The sequence below is a fragment of the Zingiber officinale genome, chromosome 5B, assembly GCF_018446385.1.
Source record: "Zingiber officinale cultivar Zhangliang chromosome 5B, Zo_v1.1, whole genome shotgun sequence".
NCBI lineage: Eukaryota > Viridiplantae > Streptophyta > Magnoliopsida > Zingiberales > Zingiberaceae > Zingiber > Zingiber officinale.
The window spans coordinates 138,872,327-138,887,529 of record NC_055995.1 but is presented as its reverse complement, the minus strand read 5'-3'; the positions used below and the strand labels follow the sequence as shown (position 1 = coordinate 138,887,529).

Sequence of the window (15,203 nt, the reverse complement as noted above, 5' to 3'; positions counted from 1 at the left end):
AAAAATCGATTTGAACACATATGTAATTATTTTCTACATCAATTTAATATATTTTTTTCTCTTAATATTATAAAAAATATATATATTAAAAAAAAGGATAAGATTATAATTATCTTTTGTAATTTTTTTTCACATTTGACATGAGTTAAAAGATGATAATAATAATTAACTAATATAAGGGGGTAAAATTCTACTCATCACGCCTTCGTCAGGGCAACAATCACAAATCTTTATCAAACGTATATAGATGATAATAATAATTAACTAATTATTAAATATTACAGTCAAGCAAAATAAAAACTCGCGCATTTATTCCTAAAATGCGACTACAAAAGAAACCGGAGGCCGCGACGATTGCCGGCTAAACGCAATTCACATCGCATTCGAAGGGAAAAACTACGTCCTTCCCCGGCAAAAGATCGCCGATCTGGAAGAATCAGGGTTCGGATTTGCATTCGCATCATGAATACGTCGTTAGGGAAGCAGGTAAGAAGCTCGCTTCGGCCCCAGATCTCTCTTTGGCAGTGTTTATCTTGTGGTAGGATCGTCATCGGTTTCTAGGGTTTGGGCGCTTGCAGATCCTCGAGCAGCAGTTGCTGACGGTGGCCAAGGCCGTCGAGGACAAGATCGATGAGGAGATCACAGCGCTCGACCACCTCGACCTCGACGACCTGGAGGCGCTGCGGGAGCGCAGGATGCAGCAGATGAAGAAGATGGCCGAGAAACGCAACTGCTGGATCTCCCTCGGCCACGGCGAGTACTCTGAGATCTCCGAGAAGGACTTCTTCGCTGCCGTCAAGGCTAGTGACCGCGTCGTCTGCCATTTCTACCGCGAGAATTGGCCTTGCAAGGTATTCTCCTTCTCTTCCATCTCAAAATTGCAATTTGGAGAGCTACAGCTGGAAACGGCTGGCTGCATAACATAAAAAACTAAAGAAAATTAAACTGAAATAAGCATAATCTTGCTTTTGCTGGTCAAAAGGATTCATTTGTGGATCTCCAAATCTGTGTTTTTGTTCTAGATTGAATGATATCAATCTTGCTTGCAATACTTTACTCTGAAGCAGAACATGAGTTCTGCTTAGCCTAATGGAATAATGAACAAGTATAAATGTTATCTGTATTACCCAAGAGCTGTAAATCTTAGTTTTTTTTTTTTTTTTTTGCTGGGGTTGGTTAAACTAGATCACCATTGAATATATCCTGATTTCATATTTAGTAATATTAATATGATGATAAAGTAAGTGTTTTCGAGTTCTTGCTAGTTTCATGACAAGCAGATGGTGTACCCTTGTTAAATGTGTGAATATGTTTTTTCTATCATATAAACTAGAGAGTTATCCTATTTTTAAAATGAACAATTGACCATCTATCCCAATTGCTTAAGTTGATAGGAAAAAGGTCAATCGATACATTTATGCTCTTAACACATTCACTGAATGTGCAAACTAACACGACCGGCTTTTATCGACTCAAATCTAACACATGAACTAACTAAGCTTAGTTAAGGTATGCATTATAGATAGGCAGAATTGTAAAATAGAAACTCTTGCTTTAGAACTATGTCAAAAAAATGGGAAGAGCAAACTCCATGCCAAAAAAACATTGAAAAAAAAAAAGAAAACCTGCTTGGAAAATGGGTTGTGCCTTAAGTAAGCACACTCATGGTACCTCTAATGATCAACGAAAGTAGGGATGAAAAATTGTGTGGTGTGGTGTTAATTGTGTCATAAGTTGATTGTCTCATTTGTGTCAATTTAAAAATATATAAAATAATATGAAACTAACTGACTAGTTTAAAAATAATTATATGGTCTACTGATTAAACTCTCTAAGCTATCAAGTTATATGACTTGAAAAGCATGTCATTGTTTTATATTTTTGGATCATGTCGTGAAAATTTTGGGTTGGCTCTATTAATTGTGTTTCAACTTGAGTGAGGTTCTGTTAAGTTATTGAACCGAGTTTAATATTGCTAGCCCTAAGTATGAGATAGTGGAACACCATCTACCCTGATCTACTTGGAGCACCCTCAACATTCTCCTCCCTTCATATCCCATCAGACTTGCTTGAAAATTTCACAGAAATCCTGTACCTGAGTTCCTTCATGGAACTACTTTATGCGTTACTGACTGCTCCTAAGACATCTAAACATCTCACCACACTCATTCATGAATTCATTGACTTGTTCTGTTACAAGACTTGAATTACTTCTGTCTACAAATTTTGACTTGATAAGTGTTGCAGCTACTTGTGCATTTTTTCGACTTCTGGAGTATCTTCTTGTGGATCTATCCCCATCTGCTTCTTTTCTCCAATATAGCAATTTACCTTCATAATTTACTCATTCACTTGATGTTGGTTTTTGAAGAAACAGTTTACCAAAAACAGGAAATTTTCTGATTTTACACAATTAATTGTTTTTGTAGTTCTTTTGCAGAATTCTTGATCTTTCCCTCTAAAGTGATATGTAGGGATATTGCAAATTATATCACTATTTAATTCTATTTAACGAAATATTTGATTGGTTTGTCGCGACCAATTTATGCAAGGTTCCTATCTTCGTCATCTTCTCAATTCAATCTTGAAAGACTCCATAAGAAGGAATTTTAGGTTTAAACTAGTGTTCCTTTAGATTTTTGAAATTGCTAACTCTAGCATCATGCTTGCAGGTGCTGGATAAACACCTGAGTATTCTTGCAAAGCAACACATAGAGACGCGCTTTATTAAAGTTCATGCCGAGAAAAGCCCTTTCTTAACTGAGAAGCTTAGGATTATCTTGTTACCAACCCTCGCTCTTGTAAAGAATGCCAAAGTCGAGGACTATGTGGTTAGTGGTTCAATTTTGTCGAATGACCAGATCATTACTCTACGAGTTCTTACATGTTCATTCGTGCATTGCAGGTTGGTTTTGATGAGCTTGGAGGCACTGATGACTTCAGTACAGAAGTTTTGGAAGAGAGATTAGCCAAGTCTCGAGTTATTGTCTTTGATGGCGAGGCGCCTTCTTACCCGGCGAAGTCCAGCAAAACTAAGAGAAATGTTCGCCAATCGGAAACTGCTGATTCGTCCGACTCCGAGTAGGATTATGCTCAAGGGTTTCACTACAACTTAAACGGGGGTGATATTTTACCAGTTCGTTTGCAATATATCTGTATCTACATCCAGATTGTTATCTAGCTGGTTTTTTAAACTCTTGTAATTTCCAAATCCGATATTGATTTCATGAATGAATGTGACTGATTTGAATTACTATTCTCCTAAGAAAAACAAAGTTTGGGCTATGTATGCCTATTCAAAGATATAAATTTTGGATCCTACAGTGTGTAATTTAATATAGTTGATTTCAGCAAGTGGTTAAACCTTGTTCCAGTGTATTCAAGACACTTATGATCCTTCTGGTGAACCAGACACCATCAAACTTGAGACGACAGATCCTATAAAAGTTTACCACCCGCTAGGGTACTCAAATACACTGTAGCTGAGGATTGAATCCTGCTTCTACAGATGTAATGCAATAATAAATAAAAGATCAAAATTCATGAATATTTTAGAGGTCCGTTACATAAATTGTGTTTTGGATTTGGAATTTACACCCGGTAGGTAAATCAAGGGATTAGCATCTGGATTATTTAAAAAAAGAAAAAGAAAAAAGACGCTTATGATCCTAACAAATCAATCTATATAGACACATCTGTTTTGTAGTAACAATGTGGCATCAAATGCACAACAAAGGTTCAATTTCTCGAAGCTCTGGTTTCTCCAAAAGGCTCTCTTGTTAGTCATTTACACAAGCAACAAGCGAAGACCCGAATGAAGTATGTAATCCGTAGGAAGATGAAAAACGCTGCAATGAAACAAAAACAAAGGTTGTTCTAGTGCAAATAACAATTAAATAGACAGATTGATCATCATTCAAGTCCTATGAGAGCTAAGACAAGGATCTTACAAGAAATAATAACACTGACTATATATCGATCATATTCATGATCAAGTCACGTTTACAACTATTCCTCCATTGCTTTATGCAAGAGTATATCAATAGCAATGTTAAAAAAACTGTAAATGAATAAAGGTGAGATGTAAAACTAAAGCCCCCAACAATCAATTCAAATGGCAACTTCCATATCGGAGTATCATCTGAATATCTCGGTAGAATCAAGCTCCAGTTTAAAATACTGCTATTGCAGAAAAAATGCAATAGAAATTTAAAATAGTTTCTTTGATCCTCTGCAAGACAATATCAGTAGAAAACAAGTTGGAAAAGAAAAATAGTACCTCTTGTCTATGTATCTAAATCCATGTATATAAATAAAAGATAATGAGTAATACTGAACTTCCTAACCACAAGATCAGAAAAATTTATGACAACTCCAATATCAGACTATCTTTAAGGATATCTTGGTTGAATCAAGCTCTAACATACAGGTATACCACTCATAAAAGAATTTAAGAGAAATTTAAACAGTTTCGTATGGTTAATTCATCAATCCACATCCCATTTCATTGTTCTACAGCATCTGAGGGAATACAGATGAAACTAACTCAATTAACTACATCAATATCTAGAAACTCTCTAAGTTAACTATCTTCAAAATTTTCAAGATAAAAATCAATTTATGTTATGAGATGACAAATTTATCAGTGCTATACTTCCATGCATATTTAGTTTAACTCCATTCCACGGTCATAATCTTCTAATCTTGTTTTTCAAAAAAGAAAAGAAGGTCAAGATCAAATTTTACAAGTTTGCAACATCTTATAGGAGATAAAAGATAATGAAGCAAATTCCTTTCTTTGTTAAAGCCTGTTTTTGGGGATGAATGATGTTTGCAAGAACATAACGAATAATTTAGATTTTGTCATAGTAAATGTGTTTGAATCAACCGTATGCATTGAAGATTGAGCCTAAAATTCATGCAGAGAATTGAATTGCAAGAGAAAAAATGTTAAGAAAAGACTAGAATGAGCAAACGGAGTAGTTTTTTTGTACAGGGAAGAGGAAACCCTATTGTCAGGAGTTGAATCAACCTCTAGAAATCCGCCGGCTCCGGCCCCATCTCGCTGACGATGGAGCGGCAGATCGGACACCCCGGAGACCTAACCAACCACTGATCGACGCAGCCTGCGTGGAAGACGTGCCCGCAGGAGGGAAGCGATCGGCACCTCTCCCCTCTCTTGAACTTCACCAGACACACGGAGCAATCGGGCGTCGTCCAGAGCCGGGACGAGGCAACGCCGGGAAACTCGAACCATGGAAGCCCCCTCAACTGGGCGGGCGAGAGGCCTCGAAGCGCTCCCCCGCCGCCGTCGTCGCTTGCGACCGATCGGCGCTCGCGGCCGCGAACGGCTCCCACCGCGACTAACAGCAAGACGACGGCGGCGAATCCGGCGAAGACGAAGAAGATCGCTAGGGCGGCCGCCATGAAGACGGCCCGGAAGAAGAAGAAGAGAAACCGGACGCCGCACTTGGGCTTCGCTACCACCGATGCGTCCGAGGATGAAGAATGCCTCATTGTCGATGGGGAATCGGCGGAGGCCAGAGAGGGCGGACGGCGATCAATTCCGGCCATCGGAGTCTTCGCGTGCGTCGACGACCGCGGAGAAGAGGCCCGTGTGGAGAATAAGATGGTCCGCGGGGAATTATACCGTAAAGAGAAGCCCGATCAAGTAATCTTGGCCGTCAGCTTTGTTCGTGATCGACGATGATTGAACGGTCATGATCTGATTCAGACCGACTTATTTTTTTATGTAAATAAAAAAAAAGGAAAAATGATGTAATTAATTTAGTTTGGAATGATAATTTTGATAAAGTCGCTCAATTTAGCTTTTTCTCATAGTTAACTTTCCTTTTTAAAAAATACCTTTTTAAATTTAAAATTATTAAAATATCTCCTAAAGCTTTTTAATTTTAACTTTCATCGTATATCAAAATCTTAATTTACCAATTGTGGTTCCTACACCAATATATACGTCTAAGTCTAAATCCATGTATATAAATAAAAGATACGGAGTAATATAAAATTCCTAATCATTAGGTTATGATCTGATTCAGACCGACTTATTATTTTATGTAGATTAAAAAAAAGGAAAAAATATGTAATTGATTTAGTTTGAAATAATAAGAATATGATAAAATTTAATTAGAGCTACAATGAGTAGAAATATTTCTCCCAAATACTTGTGAGTAGATTAAAAAAAGGAAAAAAATATGTAATTGATTTAGTTTGAAATAATAAGAATATGATAAAATTTAATTAGAGCGTACAATGAGTAGAAATATTTCTCCTAAATATTTGTGACACCTATTTTCATATCATTTTTTAAATACCCTATTATTAAAATATCTCAACTTTCATAATGAAATATACCCTATTTTCACAGATGAAAAGTCCTCAAAACAAGTCCTCAAAATCAAGTGACAACTACTAAATCTGTCCGACAACTACAACAGATGAAAAGTCCAAGAACATCATAGAATCTAGCATATCCTAACCATTTAAGTCTTAAATTCTAAAGCAATTTGAAAAGCGTAGGAACAACACCAGTAATTGATTCAAACCTTTCCCAAATCGGTACCAAGAAATCGAGATCCCGTATGGAGCAACAAAACATCACCGAAGCATATCCAATCGAAAAAAACAGAACCATCAGAAATCAGCTCCAAAAGCTCAATCCTTCGAACGAGACCCAAACTAAACCCGATTCAATGAAGTGCCCTAGTTCTGTGGCGAAACCAATCGAGTCCGAGTCTTCCCATGAGGAACTAGGACATTCAAATCCGACAAATCCATCAAGAACATGAAACCAAGACTCGATTCCTCTAGAACTCGAACAAAAAATAAAATCATTCACCATCACGCGGAAAATCGAAAGGAAATTGTTGGAATGTATACTAAAAGCCTAACTTTTTGTATAAACATTTATTTAGAAATAAAAAATCACATTGGTCAAATGTCTACATGCTAAGTATAGTTGTTCAATTAATTTATATTGTAGATAACATGGTGTGTGGTGTCACACATAGAAGATCATGTTATCAGTTCCTTATAAATTATAAATAGTAGCTCACGACCGAGATGGAAAGGAACAAACCATCAAAACAGTCGTAGTGTAATTAGCTATTAATTTATCTTAACTATATAATTACACTAGTACACTTAGAGTGTATTGAGTAGGACCATTGAGGCAGTTTCTTTTTATACTGACTAAATAAAAGAGCAAGACCTCGGTTATTATGGAAGTGTGTGCTCTTAATCCTAATATAATGACAAACACATATATTTAATATTTATTTCTTTAATTTATCAATGGGTGAGATTTAGTTCGATAAATTAATAGGCCCGATAAGTTGGGAAATGATATTACTTATAGTGTGTATTGTTGATTATAGAAAGAAACTGTGTCCTAGTAATCTAGGTTGATAATGTCCCCAAGAGGAGCTCATAAGGATTGTCATGTTAAACCCTGCAGGTGGACTTAGTCCGACATGATGATAAGGTTGAGTGGTACTACTCTTGGACTAAGACATTAATTAAAATGAGTTGTCAGTAACTCAATTAGTTAGTGGACATCCGACATCTTAAACACAGGGAGACTAACACACTTATAATAAGGAGTCCAAAATGTAATTTGGGATTGGTGCGGTAGTTCAATAATAATTCTTTAGTGGAATGAATTATTATTGATGAAATTAAGTTGGGTGTTCGGGGCGAACACGGGAAGCTTAATTTCATCGGGAGACCAAAACCAATTCCTCCTCTCGGTCTCTATCGTAGCCTCTTGTGTATAGAGAATTATACCCACCACATACCCACTTCTTACCCACCTTATACCCATCCTAATGGGGCCGGCCAAGCAAGCTTGGAATCCAAGCTTGGGCCGGCCAAAGCAATTAGGATGAGTAAGATAGTGTTGCCGACCTTAGCTTAAACCCAAGCTTGGTGTGGCCGGCCACATCATATTAAAAGGATTTTATTTTTAAAAGTTTTCTCATGTGGATTCCATGATTTTAAAAGAGAGTTTAAAATTTAAATCTTTCCTTTTTACAAAAGATTAAAAAAAAATATGATATCTTTCCTTATTTGTAGATTGAAAGGAAGATTTTAATTTTGAGAAAACTTTCCTTTTTGTAACTATATTCATGATTTAAAAGAGAGTTTTAAAATTATAAAATTTTCTTTTTATAAGTTTCTACAAAGGATTAAGAAAAGATTTGATATCTTTCCTTATTTGTAGATTGAAAGGAGATTTTGATTTTAAAGATAACTTTCTTTTTTGGAAATCATCCACATGTTTAAAAGAAAGATTTTAATTTATAAAATTTCCTTTTTATAACCAACCATGAAGGGAAAAATTATTAGAGAAATTTTTATTAAAATTTCCGGAAACAAATTAGGAAGTTTTAATTCTTGTGATTAAAATTTTCCTTGTTTGGAGTTTTAGAGTGGTCGGCCATATAGTTTAAGAAAAGGAATTTGATTTTAAATCAAATTAAATTTTCCTTTTCATGACAAAGTAATAAGGAAATTTTTATTTAAATTTTCCTTATTTGCCAAGACCAAGGATTATAAAAAAGGGGGTAGGGGTGCCTTCATGGCTAAGAGCTCTATTCTATTCTTCTCTTCTCCTCTCTTCCTTGGTGTGGCCGGATTTCTTTTCTCCTCTTCCCCTATTCTTCCTCTCAAGTGGCCGGTGGCATCATCCTCTTGAAGAAAGCTTGGTGGCCGGATTTTGCTTGGTGAAGAATGAGAGATAGGAGACTTTGTTTCTATAATCCCTTGGAGCTTGGTGGTGGTGGCCGAACCTCACATCTCTTGGAGTTTTTGTGGTGGCCGAAACTAGCTTGGAGAAGAAGGAGCTTGGGTGGTTCTCGTCTCGGTAGATCGTCGCCCACACGACGCCCGAGATAAGAAGAGGAATACGGTAGAAGATCAAGAGGTCGTTGCATACAAAGAAAGGTATAACTAGTAATTATTTTCCGCATCATGCTAGTTTTTCTTTGTATGAATTCCAAACACAAGAGACATATGATTCTAGAGTTTCATATTTGTTTCGAAGTTGTATTTCTTTTGTTTTATTTTTTGGATTTGTGATTCGATTGTTCTTTTCGGTTAAACCTAATGTTATTTTGGGAAATTAAATATTGAATTTCTATTAAAGGCTTTGTCGAGGCAGTGGTAGATGATCCCATACCTGAGAAGGCCTAGTGCCTCACCATGTTTAACCTGAGAGCCGATTTTAGAAATAAATATTTAATCAACTTTATAACATAGGTGGATTTGGATCAATAGTGTTAAGTTCCGCTTGCGATCTAAATCTAAACCATTAAGAACAGATAAGTTAAATTTGAAATGAATAATGTTAAGTTCCATTTGTGATTCCTAATTTAATTTCTAAAGAACACAATAGGTTGTTTAGGAAAGGTTCGACACTTGTACAAAATTTTTGTACAGTGGAACCGGTACGATCTTCCTAGGACCAACCAACAGAAACGTCACAACCTGGAGTCAGAACCTTGCGGAGAACCTCACAGAAACCCTAATCGGACAAGAACATCATGAAATAAAACCATCGGGGCTCATCAAAAGACATTCCAGCATCTTATAGGTTCCAATCCCATACCTCAGAGATCTCACAGCTGCTTAAGGAAAAGTACTTGCCTTCCTCTTCTTTGTGCCTCTGTCGAATGCCCTCGCCCAACGCTTCGTGCCGCCGGATATCTACGCTCGGTCGGTTGTGTCCTCCGCTATTCTGCTGCGTGATGCAGTGCTTGGCCGAGCTCAAGATGCGGGGAGGAAGATCCATCGAAATCGCAGAGCAGAGGGGAAGAAGCAACAATTTCGAGTACAGTGGAGAGGAAAGAATTGGGCAAGCTAGGTATAGCTTTTATACCTAGGTTAATTAAATCCTAACTTAATATAATTAAATCAATCAACTCCCAACTAAATTGGGTGTTATAATATGCTTCCATCAGCTTAATAGTTCTATCCCCTTGAAACGTATCGTACAAGTTCATCAAAATTTCCAAAATATTCCTAAAATTCGTAGATGAATTTTTTTAAATAAATCCCTTAAGTAGCGCTCGTGTGACCTCAAATATTTCATAAATAAATTTCTTAATTATTCTTGTGAGTCCTTACAATTCTCCCCCCTTATAAAAATTTCGTCCTCGAAATTTGACTTACCAATTAATCCAAGATAGCGGTTGCGCATACCCAGTTCAGTCTCCTACGTAGCTTCCTCCATCAGCTGATTTCCCATAGGACTTTTACCATTTTGATCTCCTTATGTCTCAGCTTTCGAACTTGGCGATCAACTATTTGTTTCGACGTCTCCTTATAAGATAGATTCGGCGTCCACTGCACCGACTCATGTCCAATCACATGAGTTAGGTTAGGAATATATTTCCTGAGTATGGATATGTGAAACACATTATAAACTCCTACTAAGTTTGGTGGTAAGGCAACTTGATATGCTTGCGTGTCAACTCGTTCCAAAATATTAAAAGGTCCAATATACCTTGGTCCAAGTAACACCTTAGTCCAAACCTCTAGCACTCGAGTCCACCAAGCTCTATATCAAGCCCTAGTGAGGTAACTCAATACAAGTCAAACTCTGGAGTCCAGGATTCCATGACTAAGTTCAACACTCAATCTAAGCCTCCAACTATCAAGTCCATCAAGCTCATCTCAAACTCCAATGTAGCAACCTAATCCAAGCCAAGCTCTTGAGCACATATTCTCCATAATCGTCAAATCCACATCTCAATCCCGTTGAATTTATCAACTATTTGCTATAAGAAATCTAGGCCTCCAGTATCTAAGCACGCAATCTTCATTATTCCCAAGTCAATAACTAATCTCATTGAGTCCAAAAACACCATGAGCTCCAGTTGAATCGTCATGACTATCCACTTACTATATAAGCAATATAAATCTCTAAAAAAAAACACCCAACTTAAATCAAAACAGTGTGGTTAAGCTCAACCAAAAGGATTGTTTCCCCAACAATCACTTTTTTTTTGTTTAGAAATCAATTTAAGTTAAAGATACAATAATCATGAATGAAAATTAACAAGGACAACAAAAACTGAAAACTCCCCCTCAACGTAAGCTCCTCTCAATCCATTCTAACCACTCTTGAATTAAACTACATTTAACCTTTCAAATAAGCATAATTTATAGAAGTTTATTATTTGTCACACATCAAAACATATTAAACCAGCGATAAATAAGGATATACAAGCATGATCACAATAATTAACAATCAAACATGGTGATCAATACATGTAAGCAGTAAAGCAATTTATACATATGCATATCTTTTATATCAAATTTATATTTCGCATTTGAAGAAATATTATAATGATAAGCATATTAATGATTGATCAGAAAATGAGAAAACTTATCTATGAGAATGATTAAAATCCTAAGATCAATTTTTTTTTTCCATATTGTGGTCATATGATTAAAATGTAATACATACTGATCAGCACTTAAGTGTTAAGACACATATCTAGGGTTCATCTATGTGTCATATATCATATTTTACATGCTACCAATGGTCAAATAGGTCTAATCATGGTACCATAAGATTATATAAAACATATAATAGTCAAAAGTATGAAATAAGGCATAATTAAGTATGAAACATTCAATCTGGTACTAGCATGGCAATTCCAATTGATCTGAATAAGAGCATTCAATTGACTATTATAAGTTTAGTCTAGTGGTAAGTCAAATAGTCAACTGCTAAGTTGATTGGATACCCATAAGTGGTAGGTTCTTAATTTTAAAAATGCTTAATTGATACTAAAAAAAACTAAAAATTATCACATGCAAGTATACTATAGTGCTTTATGCATATGAAAAATATGTCCTTGTGCAAATTCATTATATTCTAATGTATTTAGAACAAAATTAGAGTGCTTCAAAAATGTTAATTATGTGTCATTCTACATGTCATATGACAAATTTATAATGAATTACTAATTCTTGAACATTTGATAACATGTAAATGACTAAATTATGTGCATCTAACTTATGAATGGCCAATTATGATACATCTAAAATGATACTAAGTGACAAACCTAGTGATATATATATCAATTGTGTGCCAATAAAACAAGTTAGCATTTATGTTTATACCTGGGCACTCAAACCAATCAATCATGCAAATATTACACATCAAACATAATTAAGGCATATAAATACAAGGCATGTAAATATGACTACAACGTGAATCAACCAATATAATATGAATATCAAACAAATGTCCTAATTATCCTTCTCAAGCAATTACAAATAAATCTTCAAGAACAAACTCACGAGGTAGAATCTAACCATTCTTCTCCTATTCTTTAATGTACTCTAACCCAATCTAGAATAATAAAACAATTGTTTTGAAATCCAAAATGGACTGGGCCCAATTTGGTTAGCTAATTTTTTTTTTTTTGGAATCCATTTTCTGGCCACCACTTTACTTTCTTAATGGCATTCCTAGAAATGTACATTTGATTTGTTGTTTGGTTGACTTCTAACAATTAATGATGCATTAGTCTTTTCCTTATTTATATTCTAAACCAGCTTTGTTACAATTTATCCTTTAGCTTCCTATGATCATGTCAAGGTATTTGAAGCCATTTATTTACTTATTCCTTAAGGTCATTGTTGTTAATCTTAGATTTATTTAATGAATTAGTTAGAGCCTTAGAGTAGCAATAGAATGAAAAAGTTCTTCTACAAAGGAATAATCGACTTTACATTGTTTTTGAGTGATGCTCCCCTTTAACTAATGTTTATCTCCTCATCGCTAGAGCTTACTGCCAAATTGTCCTTTACCATAAGAGCTAGACATTTCCTCCCCATTGCCTTTCTTCTTCTTAAAAGAATGATGTGTTGTTTCAAGTAGCTCCCATTGCCCCCTTCTTTCTATCTCAATTTGAGACAACTGATCTTGAAGTGAGCTACTACATAGCAATTAAAGCTTGTAATTACTTTCTTCTTTTGCTAAATTATTCTTCTATCCTTGAGTTTTTTTTTTATTTCGCTTGTGCTCCATTTTTTTATCTTTCTTCATTTCCTACCTCATATGCATGCAATTTGAGTTTCTTCATCACTTTCCAACAATGAAGAGGTTGATGATAATGATGGTGATGTAAAATTATACCCTTTACTTTGTTGTTTTGCCACGAATGTAATTCCCTTTGCTTGTGCTCCATAGACATCGTAGGGTAGCAAAACAAGTCCTCAAAATCGAACGACGACTACCAAATTTGTCCGACAACTACAACAGATGAAAAGTCCAAGAACATCATAGAATCTAGCAAGAATTAGGCATGAGCGATGCAGCATATGAAACACATTTTCGATAGTTATTGTTCACTTCATTGCTATTAACAAACTGCATGGATTCATCTTTATTCTAGTAATCAGTTTCGTGTTTGGCACTGATGATGGAGCCTCTCTTTTTAGGGAATTGGAGTTGACCTCATGAGGGCATATATAAGTAATGTATGCGTCGCTGAGGAGCTGCAAAGAAATGGTTTGTGCTATGCATTAATTTCCAAATCTACGCCGTTATTTATAGATAGAATTTCAAACTAACCGTTTAAAAAAAATAGTAGTTAAAAAATTAGCCCTATTATTCATTATTAATTTTTAATTTTTTTAATAAATAAAATTTAAAAATAAAAAATAAAACACACACGGACCAGCCCATTGCTTAAACATGTTCAATTAAGTGGAGGGGTGTTATACATGGATGTTAACACCCCTATTAGCATTGCAGCTGCTTATAAATAGCTCTCCTCTCAAACCTACGCCACACCAAAAACCTAGCCACCACTACACGATGGACCCTCAAGAGCCGCTCAACCCGGAGGCTTCGATCCAAGAGTTGTCTACCCCGGAGGCTTCAATCCAAGAGCCGCCTTCCCTGCACGACTCGAAGATCATCATCTCTGATTTGTCTGAAGCTTTTTATGATTATTCAATTCAAAAGCATGAAATGAGCTGGAAGATTCGGAAGGTTGTAGACACAGACGAATAAAACAAATCGTCCTATCAAAGACTCAATGCAAATTAGGCGCGAGTTAATGAGTTAATGAATAATTCATTACTCGAGAATCAAAAGTTCACCGATTTAAAAGTTGAAAATCTTCGGATGGCAGAAAGGCTTAAAAAATTTGAAGAAACTGAAGTTATGGTTGTCCACTTGAAAGCAGAGAATAAGTCTCTACAGGCGACTATCAGGAAACTTGAAAGCAAAGAATGAGTCTTTGCAGGAGACTATCAGAGAGCTTGAGTTTGAATCATGTCCGCGTCTATTTTTCTTACTGTTTTGATTGAATGATCTTCTGGTCAATTGGTCTTTGGTCTATTTTACTTAACTTAGGGTTTGAATGATATGTTCTTGGCAATCTGTTGGTATGCTTTTGTAAATAATTTTGCTATCAATGGTCTGTTTGGTTTTTTGTTGGACTCAATTAAGAAATTGAAGCTATGGTTGTCCACTTGAAAGCAAAGAATGAGTCTCTGCAGGCGACTATCAGGAAACTTGAAAGCAGAGAATGAGTCTCTGGAGGAGGCTATCAGAGAGCCTGAGTTTGAATCATGCCCGCGCCTATTTTACTTACTATTTTGTTTGAATGATCTTCTGGTCAATTGATCTGTGATCTGTTTTACTTAGCTTAGGGTTTGAATGATATGTTCTTGGCAATCTGTTGGTCTGCTTTCGTAAATAATTTTGCTGTCAATGGTCTGTTTAGTTTTTTGTTGGACTCAATTAAGAAACTGAAGTTATGGTTGTCCACTTGAAAGTAGAGAATGAGTCTCTGCAGGAGACTATCAGGAAATTTGAAAGCAGAGAATGAGTCTCTGTAGAAGACTATCAGAGAGCTTGAGATTGAATCATGTCCACGTCTATTTTATTTACTGTTTTGTTTGACTGATCTTCTGGTCAATTGGTCTATTTTACTTAGCTTAGGGTTTGAATGATGTGTTCTTCGCAATTAGTTGGTCTGCTTATGTAAATAATTTTGTTGTCAATGGTCTGTTTGGTTTTTTGTTGGACTCAATTAAGAAAGTAAAGCTATGGTAGAATGAGTATCTGCAGCAGACTATCAGAGAGCTTGAGTTTGAATCATGTTCGCGTCTATTTTACTTACTGTTTTGTTTGAATGATCTTCGGGTCAATTGGT

At 35.8% G+C, this 15,203-nt stretch overlaps 2 protein-coding genes across 4 annotated transcripts; one reads left to right on the top strand and one right to left on the bottom strand.

The window, feature by feature from the left end:
* Positions 1–297: 297 nt before the first annotated feature.
* On the top strand, positions 298–3,253 carry LOC121986357 (thioredoxin domain-containing protein 9 homolog). The gene is made up of 4 exons (XM_042540255.1): positions 298–486; positions 579–851; positions 2,673–2,831; positions 2,906–3,253. The coding sequence occupies exons 1-4, from the start codon at positions 463–465 to the stop codon at positions 3,083–3,085; spliced, it is 636 nt and encodes a 211-aa protein (XP_042396189.1). The 5' UTR covers positions 298–462; the 3' UTR covers positions 3,086–3,253.
* A 258-nt stretch (positions 3,254–3,511) lies between these two features.
* LOC121986358 (RING-H2 finger protein ATL56-like) lies at positions 3,512–5,612 on the bottom strand. Of its 3 annotated transcripts, none has more exons than XM_042540256.1 (2): positions 5,033–5,612; positions 3,512–3,848 (listed from the first exon to the last, which is right to left on the bottom strand). In XM_042540256.1, the coding sequence occupies exon 1, from the start codon at positions 5,572–5,574 to the stop codon at positions 5,035–5,037; it is 540 nt and encodes a 179-aa protein (XP_042396190.1). In that variant the 5' UTR covers positions 5,575–5,612; the 3' UTR covers positions 3,512–3,848; positions 5,033–5,034. The 3 variants fall into 3 exon arrangements, with proteins under 3 accessions (XP_042396190.1, XP_042396192.1, XP_042396191.1); XM_042540258.1 differs by lacking the exon at positions 3,512–3,848 and adding an exon at positions 3,898–4,231; XM_042540257.1 differs by lacking the exon at positions 3,512–3,848 and adding an exon at positions 3,898–4,179.
* Positions 5,613–15,203: the final 9,591 nt, after the last annotated feature.

What these genes read in the sequence shown, in the direction of transcription:
- LOC121986357 (XM_042540255.1), top strand. Translation starts at nt 463, where the DNA reads ATGAATACGTCGTTAGGGAAGCAG. An exon ending in ATACGTCGTTAGGGAAGCAG is followed by an intron (nt 487 to 578) that starts GTAAGAAGCTCG and finishes GGGCGCTTGCAG; the next exon opens with ATCCTCGAGCAGCAGTTGCT. An exon ending in GCGAGAATTGGCCTTGCAAG is followed by an intron (nt 852 to 2,672) that starts GTATTCTCCTTC and finishes TCATGCTTGCAG; the next exon opens with GTGCTGGATAAACACCTGAG.
- LOC121986358 (XM_042540256.1), bottom strand. Translation starts at nt 5,574, where the DNA reads ATGGCCGGAATTGATCGCCGTCCGCCCTCTCTGGCCTCCGCCGATTCC.